General features: G+C 38.3%; 1 protein-coding gene across 1 annotated transcript; it reads left to right on the forward strand.

Moving 5' to 3' along the window:
- Positions 1 to 546: 546 nt before the first annotated feature.
- LOC124363046 (frizzled-10-A-like) lies at positions 547 to 24316 on the forward strand. The gene is made up of 2 exons (XM_046818110.1): positions 547 to 899; positions 22387 to 24316. The coding sequence occupies exons 1-2, from the start codon at positions 735 to 737 to the stop codon at positions 23764 to 23766; spliced, it is 1545 nt and encodes a 514-aa protein (XP_046674066.1). The 5' UTR covers positions 547 to 734; the 3' UTR covers positions 23767 to 24316.

Here is a 24316-nt window from a genome sequence, read left to right on the forward strand (position 1 = left end):
CTACGAAACAGTTTCAGACCCAAGCGACTATGTTACTCTACACCAAGAGTACGGTAAATACCATAATAACAAAAATCTTCACGTGGGGCGAGAGTGTTAACGTTGTGTGAACTAATCCAGTATTGCTATGCAACACTTTCAGACCCAGGTCTAGGGCCTAATATGTTACTCTACAGTAACAGTAAATACCATAATCATACATCTTCACATGGTCTTCACTTGGAATTGAGAGTGTTAGGTATCATAGTTTTAAGACAACATATGATAAAATCGTAACTTTCTTTACAATTATTTCAATAATTAATCTGTCGTTACAAATATAGGTTTTAGTGTTTTTAAGATGTTCTCATCCTTTTATTTGCAACTCCGAAGGCATTGAGTACCAAAACCCATCATACTGTCCCCCATCCACGCGTAGCAAGTAATGTAACGAGGGCAGCAGTTAATTACGGTCATTTGGCTCTACCAGCCGAGCCGTGGCGATACAGTGGCGGGGTGCGGGGTTCCGCCGAGCCGTCTCACATCAGCTTCAGCTCCACCGCACACCTCTCGGGCTGTCGGTCTGTCGGCGCGGTCAAAGAGATTGAGGGGCGAGCGAGAACTGAGAAGAGCGCCGGTCGGAGTGGAAGGAGGAGAGGAGGAGGCTGCATTCCGTCATGGTCGACAGCGCTGCCTGAGCGGAGCGAGTGAATGTGCTGCTAGTCCAGTTCGGTTTCAGTTGTGCTCAGAGCGGCATGCGAGTCGTGTGGTTGGTGTCGGTATGCCTGTGGGGCCTAGCCCCGGCATGGGCACACAAATGTGAGCGAATATCTATCCCCATGTGCCAAGAACTCGGATATAACCTCACCGTAATGCCGAATTTCGTCGGTCACGAAGATCAGTTGCAAGCCGAACGAGGGGTGAGTCTTTCGTTGTTTATGTTTTGTTTATGCCATCAGTAGCGACGTGTTGTTTACGCTCTACTTCACCAAACACTGTTTGTTTATACACTTGTTTGCGGCATTTTAGAGTTGTCAACTCGCAGATACAGTTAATGAGGTCCTGTGTGTGTTTTAGTTTTCCGATTTTGTTATTTTTATGTGTTCTTTTAAACCCAAGTTAACTATCTGGATAAGAACACACACTTGTCGTATATGTACGTTTAATGCTACTTGAGATTAAGTATGTTGTGCTATTCCAGCAACTTGACAACTCTTTTAAATATTATATTGTACCCTTAGATTTTATTACTAAGATGACTACACAATGGCATTCTTATTTTACCCTTACAAATGCAGAAATATACCAAGATTTAAATTCATTATTCTTTAATTTCGTACAATATCAAAATTTCGGAGTGATTTCTCTCCCCTATCCACGTCTGACAAGCTAGCATTATTAACTGATTATGATTAATGCACAATATGGGTTGTTTCAGTTACTGTTTTTTTAGGTACTTGCGTATTTTAGGCTACCTGTTACTTAACACCTTATTGTACTGTTTATTGCTTATATTTAGCAAAGTCTAGCTTTTTAGAGGTCCAGAGTGTTTTAAAATGGTATTTTAGTAAGGGCTACAAGGTGTTCTACAAGTTGCTTTATCTTTATCAGTAAATAAGTTTGTGTATTTCACATTGGTTGTAGAATAATTTAAGGAGTGGTTTACATAGAGAATGAAACAGTTTTGAACAGCATAAAAAATTAACAATGGTAAACAAATCTCTGTTGGTCTACGTAAGTGATCTCCAGGTATTAGTTCTCCACACTTTGATTTTGGACATTTTCAGATAGTAAAAATCCAGAACAATCGAAGGTAATGAGAAGAACTAATAATGATTTGGAAGTTAGCGAACTGATAAAATGCCCACTCACGCGTTTACGACCTGAGCACTATGGAGAAGCGCCGCCGTCAAGCTTGTGAACATTACACGTACATAAATAACACTAGTTTGTTGACGACGTCACAAGACTAAATAGATGGACACGATGATATGATTTGTTCTTAAAACAATCCACGAAAGCCAACTTCAAGGTCAGGACTAGGGTGAATTGATTTCGTCGTGATTTTCTTTGGCTTTTAATTACCAGGTTGGATCACGATTTCCTGTCAATTTATCAGAAATCCATTTATCCGAAGATTTGTTGGATGCTGCAATTTATTGCAAACAAGCACATTTTCACATACAGCTGGAACATTAGTTAATGAAGAATGCGTGCAGCATTGGTAATATCTAAATCTTTCTACGCCGAGTCACCAAATCTTGATGGTTAGATGTGGGTGTGAAGCATCCATTAAGATAAGCCACTGTTACAGGAAGGTAGTAAACAATCTTTGAATTTGCCGACGCTGCCGGCTGTAGTGTTGTTCAGTTATCGCTAACAAACTTATCTTTACTGAGCGATAATAGACATTGATTATCCATCGTAGCACTTATCAGTCTCTGCGACAACACTTCCTTGATAGTCCATGAGTCTTATTAACTCATTCTGTATAACAGCATAACCTAAAATTTCGTGACGCTAATAGAGGAATTTTTCCTTCGAAAACGAAATCTTCAGCCGTATTTGATAAAATCTGCGAGCCTTCGTAATACAACTGTAATATTCAGGGTGTAGCAATCTGTACACAAACTGAAGGATAATGTTCTATGGCTCAAGAGCTACAAACTAAATGTAACTTACTAATGGTCTGTCTCTTGTAGTTTACCGTATGCCTGTCTGTGTTTTTCAGTTTTTATTTTTTATTTCAGAAAGGAACCAATAAAGATAAAAAAAACTCAAATACTTAGTTTTCTTAGTAAACATAGAATTATTTGTAACTGTATTACAATCATGCAATTAATAATGTGAAGGAAACAGGATTTTCCGCACATTTGACATCGTTCAGTGATGCAAAAATCGGTAACACTATTCTTCAGGTAAATAACTAACCTGACACATAACTACAAACTAGGTTAAAGTAAATCATACCAGAGCGTTGTGACACACTTTAAGCCATCTTAAATCCTGACATTATAATACAATGCAGTTTCTCTTGATTTGAGACTACCGGTTATACCTTGCTTCTGGAATAAAAAGTAAACGAAAAATATATACTATTGAGTGCATTTAGTCTTTAGCTCGTCTTGGTCTAGGGAACAATATCCTAAAGTTTGTGTACAGTTTTCTTACACCCTGTACAATCATTATGCGACAAAAACTTAATTTATTTCAATTCAAAGATTCAAGCCATTGCTATTGCTAATAAATTAAGAATATGTTATGCTATTGTAATAAACATTTCAGCCTAGTAGCTAGGTCGGCTTATTTAGCCTAATGGGTAATCAGACTACATCAGTGGAAGTTATAGATGCAGGTAACGTACGGTCTGTACCTACGAGAATACCAAGTACTAAGGTAATTACTGACCACCAGACATCTACGGACAATCTCAGTCAGTACGCTCGTGATCTAGCCAGATTGGATCTTCCCGTTTCCGGATCGGACTCGGCGGTGCTTTGAAAGCGCCGATCGCCGACATCCGCTACCGGTGATCTGCACGCCTCCGGTCTCCTCTCTCGCCACTTTTCCTTTCTTCTGTGGTCTGCAGTGTCAGTGACATTGAACTTGACCTCTATAAAAAAGCTGGTTTCACGTATTACTAAAGCATTACAGTCCTACAATTTATATGATTTTGTCCAGACGTAACAAAATACATTGGGGTTACACTAAGACTGCTTGCTGTAAAAATAATTCTTATCCTCTCTCTTGTTGGAGAGTCAGTTGTTTTGAGTGTCATCAAGTTCTTAACGCCAAGAGAATAACCGTATAGCCTGGCTTTGAAGCTAATATGCCTCACATTCTCGATTCGAACCAGGCGCGTCTGTCTATAAGGTCGATAATTTTCAGGGCATCACAGAACTTTCTACCAACTGTTTAAGTATTATTATCTGGGCCAAAGATAAATTTTTAAAAATCTTTAAGTTTACAAACACCCAACAATTACCCGAAATCTGCAACTTTGTTTATTGCACTTGACAAAATTTTATTTGAGAAAAATTTGTTGTAAAAAGTTGAAATTTGGTACACAGTTTTATGGTCAAAGGGCCTAATTACAACCTGAAGAATAAAGATTTTTCATTTTAAACCGTGGCTTTTAAAATGCTGTAATGTAAAATGTCTCCAAACACCAAACATTTTGTTCATTACGTTTTATTTAGACAGGTCAATTCCAAGTCAAACGATACCAAGCTTAAAAAAATTCAGTTAATACAATACCAGGTAACCAGGGGGTTTCAGGTAATCTATATATATAAAAATGAATGTTTGTATGTTTGTCCTTTATGGAATCGTGAACTATTGGACCGATCATGATGAAAATTTGTACGTATATGTATTTTTCCACGGAGAAGGTTTATAAGCTATGCCCATCCCTTTCCCGATTCAGGATTCCGCCCCACTGGTTACAGAAATACCCATAAGAAATGCATTGCAGCAAACATATGTTAACGTCTTTTCAAATTTTTAATCAGCTGTTCTTTGTAAACATATATTACACTTATAGTTTTAAAGCATAGAGTAAGCTTAAGAGAAACGACAAATTTTGTTTAAACTGTTTTTGCAATCACTGTTAAACATAGACTTTACTATCCAGATAATACAATTCAAATTTGACGTAAAAATTCACCTTTAACTGCAATATTTATTTAATATAAACCATGCTCATGCTTGATCAGAAGAGTAATGCAGATATCATAATTACTATCTTACGTTGGCTACAAATATAAAGAATGTTATAAAATCAACCTTAGTTGTTTTTTTTTGACAGAAGTATGGTTCTCAAAACTCCGTGTGTACATATTCTCTCGATCGAGACAACAAAGCAAGCTCAATCGTGGCATCGGAGATATAACTAATTTAATCTAAAATTTATTATAGTAAAAAAAAAATTTACTAAGTAATATAAGGACTTCGGTTCTTAAGATTTGCGTGCGAAGCCGTGGGTAACAGCTAGATAGAGGCAGGAATATGGTACATACCTTCATAATACGCCCAAGAGGCTCACGATGGAAACGACTATCAATTATCTCAGCAATGTTTAGAATGTGATAGAAAAAGAATAAGTGAATATAGTGTACTGTTTTCAACGGGAAATTGCGTGCGAAGCCGCGGGCAACTTTTGCAAAAAATTATTGAAATGCGCAGCAAAGCGCGCCGGGCCCGCTAGTCTATATATATAAAAATGAATGTTTGTATGTTTGTCCTTTATGGAATCGTGAACTATTGGACCGATCATGATGAAAATTTGTACGTATATGTATTTTTCCACGGAGAAGGTTTATAAGCTATGCCCATCCCTTTCCCGATTCAGGATTCCGCCCCACTGGTTACAGAAATACCCATAAGAAATGCATTGCAGCAAACATATGTTAACGTCTTTTCAAATTTTTAATCAGCTGTTCTTTGTAAACATATATTACACTTATAGTTTTAAAGCATAGAGTAAGCTTAAGAGAAACGACAAATTTTGTTTAAACTGTTTTTGCAATCACTGTTAAACATAGACTTTACTATCCAGATAATACAATTCAAATTTGACGTAAAAATTCACCTTTAACTGCAATATTTATTTAATATAAACCATGCTCATGCTTGATCAGAAGAGTAATGCAGATATCATAATTACTATCTTACGTTGGCTACAAATATAAAGAATGTTATAAAATCAACCTTAGTTGTTTTTTTTGACAGAAGTATGGTTCTCAAAACTCCGTGTGTACATATTCTCTCGATCGAGACAACAAAGCAAGCTCAATCGTGGCATCGGAGATATAACTAATTTAATCTAAAATTTATTATAGTAAAAAAAAAATTTACTAAGTAATATAAGGACTTCGGTTCTTAAGATTTGCGTGCGAAGCCGTGGGTAACAGCTAGATAGAGGCAGGAATATGGTACATACCTTCATAATACGCCCAAGAGGCTCACGATGGAACGACTATCAATTATCTCAGCAATGTTTAGAATGTGATAGAAAAAGAATAAGTGAATATAGTGTACTGTTTTCAACGGGAAATTGCGTGCGAAGCCGCGGGCAACTTTTGCAAAAAATTATTGAAATGCGCAGCAAAGCGCGCCGGGCCCGCTAGTTTATTTATAAAAGATAACAATATTAACACTGCCAGTGTGTGACAGAGCAACTGGTGACCCACAACAATCAGCTGCTCTGATTAACTAATTAAAACATCAGCTAATTGAATTGATTTATTGAAAGTGCGAATATGATATTTTGGATTTTCTCTGACCTAGAAACGCTGCCTGAAATGTTTCGTAAAAACTTCTAGATATCCTGTATATCTTATGCTTAGTGAATACAATTTTCCTTTTTAGAATGACTGATGTTATCATATATTTGTTTTTTTGGTTGTTTGAAAATATTTATAGTCTAATAGCTCAATTAACAAAATTCCATAGGGCTAATATAATTATTAAAAGAAATATTATGTCAATACAAAATAATATACAAAATCGTAATTTTATAGCAAAAGTTTTGTAGTAGCTGAAGATAAATGTTATTGCGTAGAAGAATGCAGAATTTTGTTTATGATGCATTTTTAAGCATTATGGATATATTATATTATTGTATCATATTATGGACGTTGTAGCTATGTCAAATTGCATACCGTTATCATTGAACTCTCTTTTTTTATTCGAAGACACACGTTCAGGATCGTACCCCACGCTGTCTTGGGGGGGGGGGGGGCAGGTCTATCATTATATATTGCACACTTGCCAGTTTTCATTGTTACTATTATAAGGTACCCATGGGAAAACTTTGTTGACAACTAAAAATAAATACATATTCCAATAAAACATACATAATCTTTAATTTAATAAATTTCAAAATTTCTGGGATGATTTTTTTTACATCATATGTACGAATATACTGTTGAAATATTCTATTTCAATAAATGTTTGTGAGGCTGTCAGATTTTAAAAAATCAGATTCGAATTTTTCTTCCATTTTTTTTTCTTTTTCCAAGTTGGAAACCAATTCAGACAACGCGAAGGCAGCAATGACTAACTCTTTCACACTATGCATCCTCCAAAATAAAAACAGTTATGTTTTGCCGACGTGAGCGTATATTTCATATTTCACTTCATTCCGGCAGTTCAGTTCCGCACCCAGGCGTTTCTTATTGCAAATTTATCGCCCCCGCTTATGCAAATCAAAAATGCGTTCAGGTGTCGGTCTCGGAGCCTAAACGAACCAGGAGTGGCGCTCCTACGCAGCTTGCCCTTCGGATTGACGCAGCGATGACGACGCGGTATATTAGTACTGTCAAATGAATTTTAAAATTAACTCTTACAGATGTGTGAGATGAATATTTTAATTAGTAATTAATAATTACTTCCATTACTCTGTAGCACTGTTGTATATGGCAGAATGGTAACGTGGTAGTAAAATGCACAAGTTTTCTTCTAGACTCTAACTATTCATCGTGCGGCAGAAAAGGCTGACGAATATTAATAGTACGTAAACATTAGTTACTTTGAATAAGTCTTTTTATAGCGCTTACAGTGAGTTAATATTTCGCTAGTAGTTTTAGAGGAAAACGAAAATTGTGTGGATCATCGTCTTCGATACAAATTAGGCCTACGATCTTGCAGCTAAAAGATATTAATGGTTTTGATTATTTTAAAATGTGTATAAATTTGCATTAATGTTTTGAAAAGATGTATCGTTTTTATTTTAATTGCCGTGACAAGAAGGCTTTCAAAATACATGGTCTATTCTTTGTTTGAAGTTTATGTTTGACGATGGAAGTATTGTGAAGTAAAAAGGATTTTTCCGGACATTTACCATCGTTCAGTGAAACAAAAAATCAGTAACATCACGTTTCGAGATCTGCAATCTGATCTTTTCTTCAGGTAAATAACTAACCTAATACATAATTACAAACTAGGCTAAAATAAACAAATCATATCAAAACGTTGTGACACGCCTAACTCAGGACTCACAACCACCATGTTGTGTGTCAACTTCTCATGTTAGGCGTGTCACAACGCTTTGGTATGATTTGTTTATTTTAAAGTAGTTTGTAATTATGTATTAGGTTAGTTATTTACATGAAGAAGAGATCAGATTGTAGATCTCGAAACGTAGTGTTACTGATTTTTGTATCACTGAACGATAGCAAATGTCCGGAAAATTCATTTTTCATTTACATGATCTAGTCATATAAAAAGGTCTTCAAAGTAGGCCTACGGCTTCTTTATGTTGAGCATGTGTTTTACACGAATTTGAAACATGAGCTACTCAAACAAACAAAAAACTAGAAAGCAAATCCGCTCAAGAATGTTGTCAAAGTGGCGTCAACACCATTTATCGTTTTCGTTGTTTTGTACATGCATAATATATGAGCAATATCCACAATAGCATGTAGGAAAGAACATAAGGTTGTTTAAAAAATATTTATTTTAAAATGTTTTGAACCGTAACCGACACATTTTGTGGCTTTATTGGCTAAATACCAAGAATGAGTGACGCTGACGCAGCCACTGTGTCTGCTGTGAGGTTATGTGTGCTTGTACTAAGACAACAAGAGCTTTTCACGGAAATAGCACACCTCTCTGGTCTGCTGCCATATTCCACGTCAAACACTACAAACCTTCCTCTCTTGTAAACTTTCTCAACAATGGGCTTAACTCTACATCTTTTCCCTATCTTCATAACCGAATGAGCATGACACTCTTCGTATGTTGGGTTAGTTTCTATCAATTTTATCTGCGTCCCTGATCTGATACCATTGGCGTAAACCGTGGTGATGTGGGCCGGGAATATTGCCAGTGGGAGGGAACTTTTGAAATGGGAATATTGCCGGGAATATTTCTTTAGTCCGAGAGGCTAACAAAAAATTTTGAATCTAGGAAAAATTGTAATTTTGATTGTTTTAACAGTTAAAGAACGTTAAACTATTTTAACTAAGTGAATTCATATATTTTAATCCAAGGATTATCATTCCATGCATTAATTTCCTATATACACAATATCCTGGGAATTTATAGAATGGTAATTTGAATTATGATTCCTAAACATTATTAGAAACTCAAGCATTTAAGCAGTAATTTTATCTTGGAACTCATGTTCAAACATTCTAGACCTAAAATATTAAAAATACTACCTATGTTTATAAATTCACTGCTTCTTCATGTTTTTTTTTTGTTTTTTTTGTTTTTTTTTTTTTTGCTTTAAAATTTATCATTGAAAAGCCAATATTCCAATTTTTATATTACCAGTTTTAATTAGTTGTAATTTAACTTAAAAATATATTTCAGTTTTAGAGTTTGATTTAACCATATAATTACTGTTTTTACCTTCTATTTACCGTTTTTGAGCTACCTTGCACATTAATCATTATTCCGCGAGAATTTACGAATTTTGAAAATATTGCCAGCAATTTTCTCAGAATTGCGTAAGTTTTTCATTTGATTCTAGTTAGACTACGCTTTTTGATCAAAATTCATGATTATTTTTTCAAAACTTTACAATTAAAAACTATATAAAGTGATGCAATTTTTTGGTGGTGTTCATAAATTGGCCCAACATAGTAAGTTCCATCAAAACCAGAATATTACAATTTTTTAGTAATGGTTTCAAAATTGTACTCTTTGAATCGTATGATCTCCAAAAGCGAATGGTTAGAAACACGCTGATTTAAAACTACATTTATCGTCTAGGTATGTAAAATACACAAAATTGATAAACCGTTTTTATAAAATAATTTAATAAACACGTGAGTTTTATGAAAAGTAATTAAAACCCAAATCTCCACAGAATATTAAAAACTATATTAATTGAATTTTTTACTTTTTATTTTTGGGTTTTAGCAGCTTTTTTAGTCAAAGCTGTAGTAAAAAAGTAAAAATAACTCACTCGCAGAAACTTTCTGTTCTTTTGTTCTCTCAGTAAAAATTATTTTCAAGTACCTATAAAAGCACTAGTTGGGGGAGGCCCAGCTGTTGGACTTGCCTCACTTCCCAGCTGGTTCATTGAGGCTTTTAGATACGAAGTGTTACTCTTTGACGGGTCGCCGCCGCACCAGGCGTGCCTTTACAGCCCCCATAAATACCCCCCTCCCCCGTACTGAGACTCAAACTTTTATTACCTCAGCCGGTGGTTTTCACTTGTTTGATTCTCTCCTCGACCTTGTCGCCGCCTCGCCCCATCGCTGTCCCTTTACGAGGACTCTCTCAGGGCATTCCCGACGTTACTGCCGCATTAAAACTGCTATAAAATATCATTTGTTTGCCATCTGTCAGGAGAAAAAAAACAAGTCGTGTTTTGCATGGGGCTGAAGAAAACAGGGCATTCACGATTTTATTGCCCGAGCAAGTCGGCATTCGTCTGTACTTCCTTTTCCGTTGAATCTATTTATTTGGCGCAAAAAATGTTTCGATAATACAGTTCAAATCGCCGAAATTTAATCAACGTTGAGCGTTAATATTGGTAAACTTGTAAATTATTGACTATACAGATTGTCTGGAAAATGTGGACCAATACAAGGAAATAATTACGCGTAGAATAAAAATGTTATTTTGGTTCAATATTTGGTCTTAATTACGTTTGTATTCGTTTTGCTCGAAATTCGTCATATATCGTATATAATTCAATTAATGGCAATGGTGTAAATTATTGTTCGATGAGATAAGTCTCATGTTGCAAAGACAAGACTATGTATGATGCATAAGAACTCGATAGCAAGAATTATGGATTTATTTTACGGTATTCGTTGTTTATTCGAAAGGAAAATGCAAAAACTAAATCTAACCAGTCAGAAGAAGCAACGTCGATATGCCCAAAGACGTTGCACTATTAGCTAATATGACAAAAATAACAAAGGAAAAACTATGGATAATCTTCACTATAAAGGTAGAAACTAGGAATAAAATTCTCCATGGGGGTGGAAACTGTGGCCAAAATGACGAAAAGAGGATAAAGTACCGAAAAACTGTTAAATTATATTCAAATGCAGTTGTCTTTCTGCTCAAATTCTCGCGTGAATGTTGAAAGCCCAGTTCTCCCCTCCCCACCATACAGGTACTTTATTATCATCCCCCATCCATAACTCCCGTTCCTCTCAGTCCCCAAGATAGGTGGACCAATTTGAGATATAACCTAAAATTAAAACACTTGAATAAATATTGCGCAATATACGCCTAAACATTATTAATGAAAATGAAAGTACATAATTTTAATACATTTTTAATAGTAGTTTTAGATCGTTTTAGGTAACGTGGCTGAAGTAAACATTATCCAAAGTGGCACTTTTCTTATACATTGTAACAAATTGAAAGTACGGGTTGTGCCACTAAACTAAGAATAGGACAATTGTATATGACATCTCGCACGAATATATTCGTAATTTAAAATATTATACGAGCTGACATTTTCGCTCTCCCTCCCGTACATAACCCCCTTTCTTTTTTACTCTTTTTGTGTATTTCTTAAACATTAAGTGGTTGCCTCTTATGAGATCAGTTACCAAACAATAATTTTATTCTCTCATTTGTTTTATTACTGCACGTATTTATATTGTTATTAGGATTTGTCTTTATTATTTTAAAAAACGTAATTTATTAGAAGATCTAATATTCCACAAAATTTGTATGTACCAGTATATTGTACAAGGTTCAGCATACCTTCAGCTTGTTATTCCTACATGCATCACAATACAGCCTTTCTGTTCCCTCTCGCTGTATTATGAAGATGGCAAACTTGTCTCATCTGTTGTGGATGCATTTATTTAAAATAAACAAGCCAAAAGCAATGTGGCATGTTCTACATAACCATTTCCCTGTAACCCCTAAAATTAAATAGAAAAGAAAAAATTATGTTGAAACTAAAAAATATGGAAACCTTTGTAATTCATGTTGATATCTCTAAAGCAAGAAAGTAATATAATGTGTTTCCTATCCTTACAACTTAAACTGGAAAATTGAGTAAACCTTCCACCGAAAGAGGCGATTCCGATCACTTTTATTTTCATTCATGGGATTTCTTACTACTGTAGTCGATATTTAAATCTTCTTTGAAATGTTTATTCCAGAAATTAGTCAATGTATTGTATCACTATTATTGTTAGTTGCCAATTGAGGAAATCGTCTTCGATGGAGGTGCTTAGGTTATAATGCATAATTCCTATGCCTGTTTCAGTCAAGCGTAGCGCTTCATTCCTACGTTTCAATAGCCCGTCGCGCTCCAGCTCGGATCCGCCGTTCCTTCTCTTATGTCCGGAACTAATGCACCTCACTGCCGCCGCGGCCACACCGGTTATTTACTCTTTCGATAACGCCGCGACTACACTAAAAGCCCATCTACCAAACACACCGGCTTATTACACGGCTTAAATAAGCAGATAGCCGGGCCGCGTCTAATCGCTGATTCATGCGGCCCAGACGCATTAAATGTGCGGTTTACGATACCAAGAAACCTGATTTGTAAATTAAATAAACCCGGCATTACCTGTTCCCGCTCTTCAAGATGTATTAGTGCAATAATGTGTGTTCCCTCGCGCCTGCCTTTGCATAGGTTACGTGCGTCTGAATTATGGCCGGCAATGGTGTATATATGTATGTAAATGCCTAAATATCGATAAATCTTCCTATCTCGGATGGTGAAACTACGAGAAGGCGATACGGTTCAGAATTAATGTTGCGTAATCGTAATTAGTAGCCTGTATGTACATAAACAAACACGATCTAATTACTATCTTTAAATAAGTCCTCGATCTAATACATGTAAATCAAATATATCGAAACTGTTTTTGATTAGGAGATAGCCATTAGAAGATAATTGCATTTCGAAGAATAATATGATTGAGTTTCTATTTGAGTACGTTTTATACGTTTCTTATACCGTGATATTTGATTAATTACGAGTTCTCTGAGAAATATGTTGCTTCTGCTGTGTTTGAAACAAACAATACGCAATGATAAGTATATTATAATCACGTTGTCAAGAATGTCATATTGTTATGAATTGCTAGAATGATATAAAATGTTTTACCATGATGTTAAAACAAGGCATGTAGAAAACGGAAATTTAATACCTCAGTGGCCGGTTAGACTTACCTTATTTAAGTATTTTAAGTATTTCCTGGCTTATCAGTTAATGCTATCGTATACTGCTTTTGGGAATAGTGATAAAAATTCAATGGCCTCCTGAACTGTCTCTATTGGACTTAATAGAGTAGTCCATAATTTAACAATTAATTTTTTTCCTTGAGGAATTCCGTTTCTCCTTCCTTTATTGTAAACAAGATTCTCGAGCAGGCCAGAGGGACGTGAGAATGGCCAAGATAAGATTTAAAAGAAGACAGGTCTCTCCTTAAAAACTGAAAAAGGAATACATAAATCAATACCTTCAGTTTCAGCATTAGTGCACTCTAAAACTCGCTCTTCTCACTTTATTGTTAAGTAGGTCCACCAACAAAGGTATGAATGTTTACGAGCATTGGGAAGGATATTATTGTCTTTTTGCATAAATGTATTACATTTTTAGGCTTCCTAAGGTATCTAGGGGGTTCGACAATCCTCTCAAGAAGTGATTTTAGCAAATGTTATTGCTTTGCTTCATGCTACGATGTAGTATCCGCTACTATGGAATTCTTTTATCTCGCAGTCAACTCAACATTTACCAAGTGGCAGAACATTTTAAGCATCCGGTTGCTCCAGAGATTCAGATAAAATCATGTTTATAACACCAGCGTAGGCAACACAGACGCCAGTCCACCATTCCAGTCGGCACTCAGCAGTCCGCGGACAGGATACCCACCACGTCTCGCATTATACAGGTTTTTCTCGTTTTGGAACGGTGGAAGCGGAACACGCAGAAATTAGATGACGTTGATGGATGGCGACGACGGAAGAATAGAAGCTAGACGAGCGTAGCGAGCTGAGCGGCATTCCGAGTGCACGGAGTAAACAATACCGCGACCGAGTGCGGCAATTATTGGTGTGGAGTAGGCCTGCCGTGTCGGTGTGTTCCTAACCTAACCATTCCTGTCGTCTGGACTGGACGATGATGGAACTGAATATTAATATACATTGAGAGTGTCCAGAACTCGTTTTTTATTCAATATATATATATATATATATACATAAAAAAAAAAAAAAAAAAAAACAATCTGTTTAGTACTCATTAAAATGTGTATCTAAAAGAAACTTACCACTGGATAATCATTGCCGCCCAAAACAAAGGTGTTGCATTCTTGATTCGATTGGGAATTAGAACGATTAAACATTTTGTTAAAGAAGAAATCTACCTCCTTTTAGACCTGTTCTGCTTGTCCTCTTGGGGTACTAGCGTGTTCGTTAATATTTTCAAATAAGGTAAGGAATCAGTACAATACGAAGTGATTAAGTGCTACGGTCTCAGACAAGACTATCTCTGGTCCAGACCCAAAGGCTGAAGCCTAACGTCATGCAGCCACCTGCTTTTAAAAGCAGTTGATATCATTAAGATAATTAATATAACATTTATGTACCTCACGGTTGGACCACCCCCCGATGGCGCTACAAACCTTGTTCCAGACGTCCATTTTTAGAACTCTGTGCACTGAGACATCTTGTACTAACAAGTAGTGGAAGGAAAATTACGGACCGGAATCTTCTGTAAAGTAGAGACAACTCTGTGCAATAATTCATTCTAATTTGTTGCACGCATTTGGCAAAACCCCAGTCGGCACGGTTTTAAAATAATTTTGTCGGGGGTGTCGACTTCATATCTTCTGATGTCCATGCCAAGATTTGACGCCTCGATGAGTCGCCCGGGGCAGAAATAACGAGCAGCTGCCTTCGGAGCACGCACGCGTCGACGTACATGACGGATGCGCACGCATGCGGCTGACGTGACGCAGATAAAGGATGTTCTGTGTCGGCGTTCTGTCTTTGCGGCTTTGTCAGCGCAAGCGAACAGCATCATAAGACACAACACAATGGTAATGAGAGTCCTTCTGTCGCAAGCCTCGTCATGAATCTCAAGGGAATTTCTCAAGCGTTGCAAGAGAACTCATTCATAGATTCAGTCCTTACCTTGTAATGAATCATTAAACTCATTAAAAATCTATGTGAAGTAGAACAGAATTAAAACACAGGGAATATGTTCAAATGTAGGCCACTCCTGGCTGAGTGGAAGATTTCGAAAGGATTTGTAACCACAGGTATTATTTAACAATTTTGTCCGCTTGATGACATTGATTTTGGATGCCAAAGGTATAAATGTTGAATATAATCTCAAAGAATTTCGTTTCGACCTATTAATCTTGGTGTGAAGGGGTTCAACGTTCCCTTATTTCTATTCACTATTATCACATTGATTTAATAGTATATCCTTTTGGTCTGCTAATAACTCAATTTTTGGATATTGAAGTTCAACGGCTCCTTCTCTTGTGTGCATTGCACGCCTCACTATTGTACTAATGGTCTGACAAAGCATCCGTAATAAAAACCAATACACATAAATTGTTTCATAGTGAAATGTGATATTCCAAGTTTACGATCAAAATAATTACATTTCCGTACGGCCAAAATTGGGCAATAGCTCATTATCTAAATGGTTTCTTTTCTATAATCAGCATCATCCTCTTTAGTTCTTGTAAATTCGGGAGTGAATGTATGAATTCCCACATGGAATAAATTCACTGCGTTTGGAAAAATTCGCAATTTGTGCATCTTTATTTAAAGAAAATCACACGGGATACACGAAAATAGTTTTTATTTCATCTATAAGAAGTGCTAAGCTGAATGAATTTTCACGCATTAGATACAAGTATAAACTTACCATCGCTGAACTACGTATTTGCGATTTCAATTAGAGAAAACACACGAGATACACGAAAATAGTTTGTGAATTTTCTAGAAGAAATGCTAAGCTGAATGAATTCGATACAAGCGTAAACTCCATTGCTTAACGCTCTCACCATAAATAAAAGGTCCACTGGTTTGAGAATTCAGAACATTAAAGTTTTATGATGTGGAATGAAGATCAACAAATGTAAGAAGATTCTTGTGGTAGGCGTCATGTTGAACCGTTGCTATACATCAAGTTTGATGAAGATATAGCCTACCACCTCAGGCTACATTATGTTAATGTAATTACCGAGGGCAACACACCAAAAGGGCAGTATAAATAAACAATAACAAACGTGTCTAAAATAAACAGTTGTCTTGTAGAAGCGGGAAATTTGATATGGTTGTAGTTACAAGAATGTTTCGAGGCAAGAATAGCTCAACACTGGAGAATCTGTAACAGTAGCGCTACATGCACACCCATGAATTCACAAAGGACTAGGTTATTTGTTTATGACTCCTAAACTTTATCTTAACCGATTTTAATAAGCTGTCGAGAAGTGATTTGCTCAGTAAGAATGTCTACCTTAAAAACATTTAAATGTCCATCAGATTGTACTTCTCTGCAATTTCTGCAACTTTCAGAAGTTACTGTTTTTAATGGAATTGATCATTTTAATACCGGAGGAATGGAGGTCTCGTAGAGGAACGGTATGAAATTCTTTTATGCGGTATTTAGTCGAACTAAGAATTTATTATTCTCTATTGTTTTTTTAGTGAATAAACGGTCTTTGAATATGCCTTTGTCTTGGCCAACATTGGTGTTTTGTACAAGACAATGTTCATGCATTATATACAAACTTTTGCAACGTGGTGTTTATAATGATAAAATGTCGGTCTCTGCCTCGCTGTTTCGTTATAAAAGGGTGATTAACTGTTCAAATACTTGCTGGAACACAAGGTTTTTTTGGCGACAATCTGGGAAATACAGTAACGCTCGATGATGTTGAATTGGTACGGGGTAGCAGTGACGTTGGGGGGGGGGGGGGGCAAGCAATCGTACAACTTGTAGTGTAGATCGAGGTATAACCGTTCAAATAAATGAAACTCAATTTCATTCTAAGGTGATTTCGGATTTTGAAGCAAACGGCAAAAAGCGCGTATTTCTTGCTTTCAAGACTGTATTTTGCTTCATAAGATGCTCGTGAGTGGTTTTCCAGGAAGGATCGCGTAGGAATGCGCTTACAAGTATTAATTATGTTTAATTGGCGGGAGGCCGAGCCACAGCTCGGGCGTCACTAATAGCTAAGCCTGTAATGACGGGTGCCGGCCGAGGGCCCGGGGCCTGGACCCCAGTCTCTCTCCTTCTCCACCATTATGTCAGACGCCATCTGCGGCCGGTCTTCATTTACAGGATCACCGCCTACTGCGGCCCAGCCAGTCATTCAACCGGCAACACCGTCTCGAGCTCGCAGCTTTTTGTCCGGCAAAACTTCCAGGAGATGATTTTGGGGAAAACAAAATCACACGATCATTCATGTGAGGTCGAATATTAGATCACGACCTTCAGAGAATTTTGAATCACTCTTTCAAAAGCACCCTTTATCTATTACTCACTCCCTGTAGAGAGTAAATAATTTGTTCCTACTTCTCCTTTTTTGACACAAAATGTACATTAGGCTCACTAATATTGGTAGCTTTATTGATGTGGGAACTTCAATAATAGTTGCACAAAGGCAGCAACTGAGCATAGATCAAGGCAAGTGGTTGTTACTTGGATGAAACGGAGCGGTACTTGTGAAAAATAATGCACGTCACCCTGATGCACATTCGCTACGCTTATGGTGGCCAGACAGTTATTGTACAGTTGCTTAAACCAAATAGGGGCCAAAGCGATGTTACGTCACGTCCAGTCTTAGTGGAATGGTCTTGACGGAATCACACGATTCCTTGATGTTACATTAGGTCTCATGTAATGTAATCATTCAAATTTTCGAACTCGTCTCTAACTTGGACATTTTGTGAACGTGATGGATGGAATCTATTAGCCTCTTGTGGTTTTTAAGTAGATAACGATTTCTTTGTCTCAGGCTAATTATACGCCCCGGCATGGCGGCACGTATTCTCGAACAGCTAACTCCTGCACAAGCTACCCCTCGCTCTATTAGCACTTACCTACCTTCCTCCCATACTATATTAGTCTCCCTATCGTCTGAACCAGTCCCTCTCAACTCGTCCTTTGTTGGGCGGGTCGGGGTTCTTACAGAGGGGCGAGCGGTGCTCGGATTGTTGCTCCCTCTGGTTTGTCTAACGTATTAGCCTCCCCATATGTTTGTTTTAGTTCATATTTTACCCTCATAACCAACATACGTTTCTTTGATGAACATGTTTTGTGTATCACATTATTTATCTGTGACGAGTCCAGTACACTCGGCGAAATATTTTATTCAATTTGCTCACAAACTGCAAGATTTAAAATCGGAAGATGTTGGCATTCAAAAATAGATGTGTACCTTTTCAATGCGAGTCTATCAATCTCATAACGTATTGTGTTTTTTGCTGTTTTCTTCCCCAACCGAACTTTTTAGCAATGTACGTAAGATAGACAGGTCTACAATAACAGTGTGCGGTCAATATCAAGAAGTTTATGAAAAGTAAGAATAACCTTGCTTTAATTAAGTGTATCTATATTCTGTCCGGAGAACCGTGGTCCCTGAAGGAGTATAGAACCTATACCACTACTCACTCACTCAGATACACACAGCTGGGCGTCCCGTCCCAACAGTTTCACTGATCTGGGTCAGCAATTGGGAGCATGTAGATTATTTACATTAATAATCTAATGTAATGTGTGTCCGATGTAATAAGATATATATTTCCTCTTGTAACACATGTGATTGTGTTGTCACATTATAATGTGTACAAAGATCAGTTAATTACAAAAGCACATTTACTATCTTTTGATTATGCTAAAAATAATGTTCTTAAAACCAGTGGCTAGTAGCCCTTAGTCAAATCAAATCAGTTTAATCAACTTAGTGACTTTCAAGATTGGAGTAGGCCTATGTGTTAAACCAGTGATCCTAAGATATTTCATTAAAAATTTCAATACAGTCGGCCCAGTAGATTTTAGGTCATTGAGTAACACACAGAGAAACACCAGAATGTTTTATAATAACAAAGATGAACTAGATATTAAATGTAGTATTTTAATATATACTGTAGTTGTAAAATTAATAGTTTTATGTACGAATTGATCAATAATTAAATGATTCTATGCAACAACTTACTCGTATTACAATACGTCTCTGATTACACGAGTAGTGTAATTAAATAAGCATATCTTCTTTTTGATTGTCAGTATCCTCGAAGATAATCCTACTTATCTTATTTTGGATAATCTATGAGAGATCATTTTATCCAATTTCATTATTTTTATCGTATGTTTCTAATGTGTAACATTTCTCATGATATATTATACGACTACAAATATATTTGATAAGACGCATTTGTCATATACCGTAAATCTTGTGGGGGTAAAATAAAGAGGTATATTTAGCAACTCCTTTTAAAACGTGTGCATAGGACATTATTCGGTACGTGTCGAGATATATGCTGATGATTTATACAATACACCGTGAAAAATGGTCTACATCACAGGCAGCCATCTGCTAAATGTGGCGATTGGTCCTGATGGACTGTACAACCGCCAGCAGCCAAGCGAGCGCAGCAACTCTACCGTCACGACGCATTTTGGCTGCCGCATATGACGGGTGAATCGAATGAATCCAAGCAAAAACTTTTTTAGTACCGAGAGAAGGAAGAGAAGTTACAGTTTTATTTTTCTTGTTTCAAAAATAAACACTGCTATAAAAGCGTTCAAAAAATTAGTCGAGAATGTTAAAATCTGAATGTCCAGCTTGTTTTAGATTGAAAATATCTTAACTTTTGGGGTTCTTTGAATGAAGGCTGCTGTGTTAATTGTATCGAATTACACACATTCTATGAAAAGTGTCGTTTGTCAATCCCTTCTCGTAGAATATTAGGTGAAAATATAAAAACAAGGTTTTGCACTTCAGTTTAAATTGAAATTTAAAGAGTTGAAAGATTAGACAATTTTCCAAATGTCTGCGTTCTACACTTTCTTCCAAATACAATGTATTTTTATATTATTTGATAGAGGCAGTTGTTTTAAAAGTTTTTCGTATCAATTCTTCCGACAAAGTAATACAGTTCCGAATCTATTCAGGCACTCCCCGCCGCGTTAAAACCCCAACACAAAGAAGCCTCGCGGTACCAATGACCACAGAAGTATCTCCCACCCCAGTATCACTCCTTCGGGTTGAAGAACAACAATAACATCTGTAAACCGTCCGGGGGGCAAAGTCCGGAGGGTTGTCGACAGAATCACGACCGACCGTAGAGCGGCTAATCCCGGCACAAAAACTGTCAAAGATTCGCCGAGGGAACGAAGGAACAGGACCGGGGTCGATGAGGCGTGCAACATGATACCCGGAGAGCCTTTTGTAGGACCGCGGCCAGGTAGGCAGGCCCTCGCCCCCCAACGGCTAATTTCCTGTTCACATAATACAGCCAGTCGCTCGAGATTAGCTTCACTCCAGCGCTTGCTCAAGCCTCGCCCGAATACTAACTAATGGTCCTTATCGGTTGAGTTTTTTACGCCGCTTCTAAAAAGACCATCCTGCAGAACCTTTCGTGAAGCGAATTCCGCCTGCCAATTGGATTTTGGTGTAGCCTAAAAGCTTTAGATTAGTGTTTCCTCACATATTACACCAGTACTGAGATGTTTGATAAAGTCTGATTTTTCGCAAAGACGAATCCGCCGATTGTTCGAATTTAAGAAGTTTACAAATTTTTCAGTTATTTATACTTACCGCAACGTGTTAGACATTCAGACATCATGAGTCCGTGTGCAACTGAATTTTGAATAACACGTAAAAAGAAAGCAGGCTACAAACCCTATCTATTAATTCAAAAATACATTTCCTTCAAGAGATACATAAGTACAAGTAGTGTGTATAAATCAATGCTTGACCACAATGTTTGATCGTACACGCCACGTTTTCTTAAAATGTTATAATTTAGAATCCTCCTTCAAAATATGTGCTATTTTATATGCCCTGACTAATGTATAATTTTAAACATTGTGTATCAAAAGCAATCAACAATTAAGAGTTAAGATCAATCACGTTTAACAGAAAATGAATTAAGTTCATCTTAATTCTTAAGATTACACGGCCGGTATAACCATTTTTGGTTCAACTTATGTTTGGATAGCTGGCTCTTCAGAGCGAGGCCGAAATATTTCAAGAGATATCTAGATTTAAATCGCGTTGGCAAATTTTCAATGGGGTAATTACTGCAATACTTTTCAAAATCTAGTTAAAGATTTTTTAGTACGGAATAACGAGAACATAATCGTCAGCTATTCTCGTCTCTGCTAGAAATAGTGAACATTGCATTACCCCCGGCGACTCACAGGTGTGAGAGATTCCGCGAGCCAATTATCTCGACATTCTGATCCGTCATTACTTGCGATGAAGGCAGTCCGACAAAACATTCCCTCGTCAACAAACACGGTTGCGATATTAGCATTCCTGTCATATCGAGATGTGAGGGGGGTTCGGAGTTCCTTTGTATCACCGCTCTCCATTGTGCAGAAAGACGCAAGTGCAAAAAGCTTTTTTGAGCCGTTGTCCGTCGCCGCGGACTCGAACCGCCCGAGCTCGTTCTATGATGACAGCTGCCGCTCTCCTTTTGTGGAACTGGTCGCGTCTTGTCTGGCGACGCGCGATGGGACCGGTTGCGGCGAATCCATCAGCCGCTCACCGCTCCGTGGCTGCACTTTTTGCTGCGTAACGACCGGACTGCCTCCGCCGAGAAAAACACGAGGCGAATACCGGCAATGTGATTGTACTTCGTCCTCGCCCGTTTCTTTATCGCGACCGGTTATCAAAACATTTTTGATTTCTCCACCGGCGGAATTTCCTTCTCAGAAATTGCTTTTCTTTTTGAGGTCTGCTGACAATTAGGTGATTTGAGGTTCTCATGGAATTTCCGACGCTTTTAAGTTTTTGCATTATCAAAATTCTGCGTACGTAGCCTACTCCCTGCAGCAAGGTATGGCCAAAGAAATTAATTTTTTTTTAATGGTCAAGAACAAGTTCGTTCGGCGTTTCTCTTTCAAACTTTGGAGAAGGTTATACCTCTTGATCTAACATTGAGCACTAAATTCGATGGAAGCACAAAATAGTGCAAATAAAGTGTACAAAATTATTAAAGCTTTAAGAAAGAACAAAACTATTCAATAATCATAATTTGAAATTTATAAATTTTGCGCTAAAGTTTTAAAGCGAAACACAGTTGAATAGCAGATATAGTAAATAACTTCACTTTTAAAACGAGCCCGATAACGGAAATTGTGAGTACCATAATACTGTACTATTGTTTCGTTATTTCACCAAGTACCAGCTAGTGTTATTACCCCAGCTATATTAAAATGTATTGACTCTTTGATATGAATTCCCCGACTGATGTGTTGTCATTATGTTACAGCTGCAGGCCTTCATGCCCCTGGTGCACTACAACTGCTCTCGCCACCTCCGCTTCTTCCTCTGCTCTGTGTTTGCGCCGCTCTGCTCTGAGCACGTGATCGGCGCCATTCCTTCCTGCCGAGGCTTGTGCGAGGAGGTGGAGGCGGACTGCCACCCAGTCATGGAGACCTTCAATTTCCCTTGGCCGGCGCTTTTCAACTGTTCGCGCTTCCCCGTCCCCGAGCGCAACGGATTGTGCATGCAGTTCCCCAACGCGAGTGAAGAAAAGGTCCGAGCCGCATCGTGGTTGGAGCCGGCGAAGGCGACGACTCATCAGTGTCCACCAGATTTCACGAGAGCCAGAGAGCCTACGATGGTGACCTGCAGTCCTCGCTGTGGTAGAGACGCTTACTATCGGACAGAAGACAAACTGTTCGCGGAGCGCTGGATGACCGGCTGGGCTTGGCTGTGCTTCCTGTCCACTCTCTTCACGCTACTGACGTTCTGGGTGGAACCCGCTCGCTTCCGATACCCGGAGCGCCCCGTGGTGTTTCTCGCACTTTGTTACAACGCCATGTCCCTCGTGTACATCATTCGGGGCTCGGTGGGACCGGACACCTTCACGTGTGTCAAGGCTACGGAAGGGTACGACGAGTACGTAGCCGTTGACGGCCTGGAAAGCGCTCCCTGCACCGTGGTCTTCCTCGTCCTCTACTACTGCAGTCTCTCGGCCAGCGTGTGGTGGGTCGTGTTGGCGACGGCCTGGTACCTCTCAGCGGCCAAGAAGTGGAGCAGTGAGGCGGTCTTCGGATTGGCGTCTTACTTCCATCTGGCGGCCTGGGCGGGCCCCGCCGTACTCGCAGTTCTGGCCCTCACCCTGCACAGAGTCTCCGCTGACGAACTCACCGGGCTCTGCCAAGTGTCGGAGACCTCCTCCATCAGTTTCCTCGTCATCCCGCACGGAGTGATGCTGGGTCTCGGCTGTATCGTGGCGGGACTAGGGGCTGCCGCTCTGGTCACGGTGCGCTCGGAACTGCGCCAAGCCGGGGGCAGTACGGCGAAGCTGGAGCGCCTGATGACTCGGCTGGCGGTGTTCACCGCGCTGTACGTCCTGCCCGCCCTCGCCGGGCTGGCCTGCCTGGTGTACGAGGCTTGGCACCGCCCCCGTTGGCGTACCCTCGCCCTACTCTCTGCCCTCGACTGTCACGCCGCCCCCGGCTGTCTCCCTGGACCCTCCTACCACTCCGCCGGGGTCGAGGTGGTGCTGCTCCGCGTCTTCCTCTCCCTCGTGGTCGGCATCACCTCGGGAATGTGGGTGTGGTCCGGGAAGACTTGTCGCTCTTGGAGTCGGCTCTTTACCGCCCCCAGAAAAACCAGGCCTGTCCCCATCACAAGGGTTTAATACTCGTTCATTGTAAATACATGTAAATATTATGTAAACTATCGTTAATGTAAATGCCCTGTAAATAGTGTTGATAATTTATTTTGTTCTAATGTAATATTTCATAATGTAGGTAGTCGTTTACACTAATTGCATTAATTCCGACTAATTTCTCCACAATGTTTTCAAGCTTGTATAGTTAAGGAATAGAACATATTCACAGCTAACTACTTTTAATGGATCAATTTATTTCTTAAATTAAGATATTTACTTCATGTCTGCAAAACTATCCAAAAACTACACAGTATAAATGGTACATGATTGGAATTTCGCATAACATTTTCTTGTATAAAATCTGTTTATGTTGACAACTGGTGTCTGAAGAAGGCTTTATTAAACAAATTTATTTATCCGTCTAATAAATTAAAATTTATGTTGAAATAAACAGGAAATCTCGTGATACTATTAATTTTTGCTTTGTATGCAAATTTTATAAATTGTAAGCTATGTAAATTGATATTTTAATATTAAGGTTTACACGAAATAAAACAACTGTACATATATTTTTAAA

Source organism: Homalodisca vitripennis, chromosome 5 (assembly GCF_021130785.1).
Source record: "Homalodisca vitripennis isolate AUS2020 chromosome 5, UT_GWSS_2.1, whole genome shotgun sequence".
Lineage (NCBI taxonomy): Eukaryota > Metazoa > Arthropoda > Insecta > Hemiptera > Cicadellidae > Homalodisca > Homalodisca vitripennis.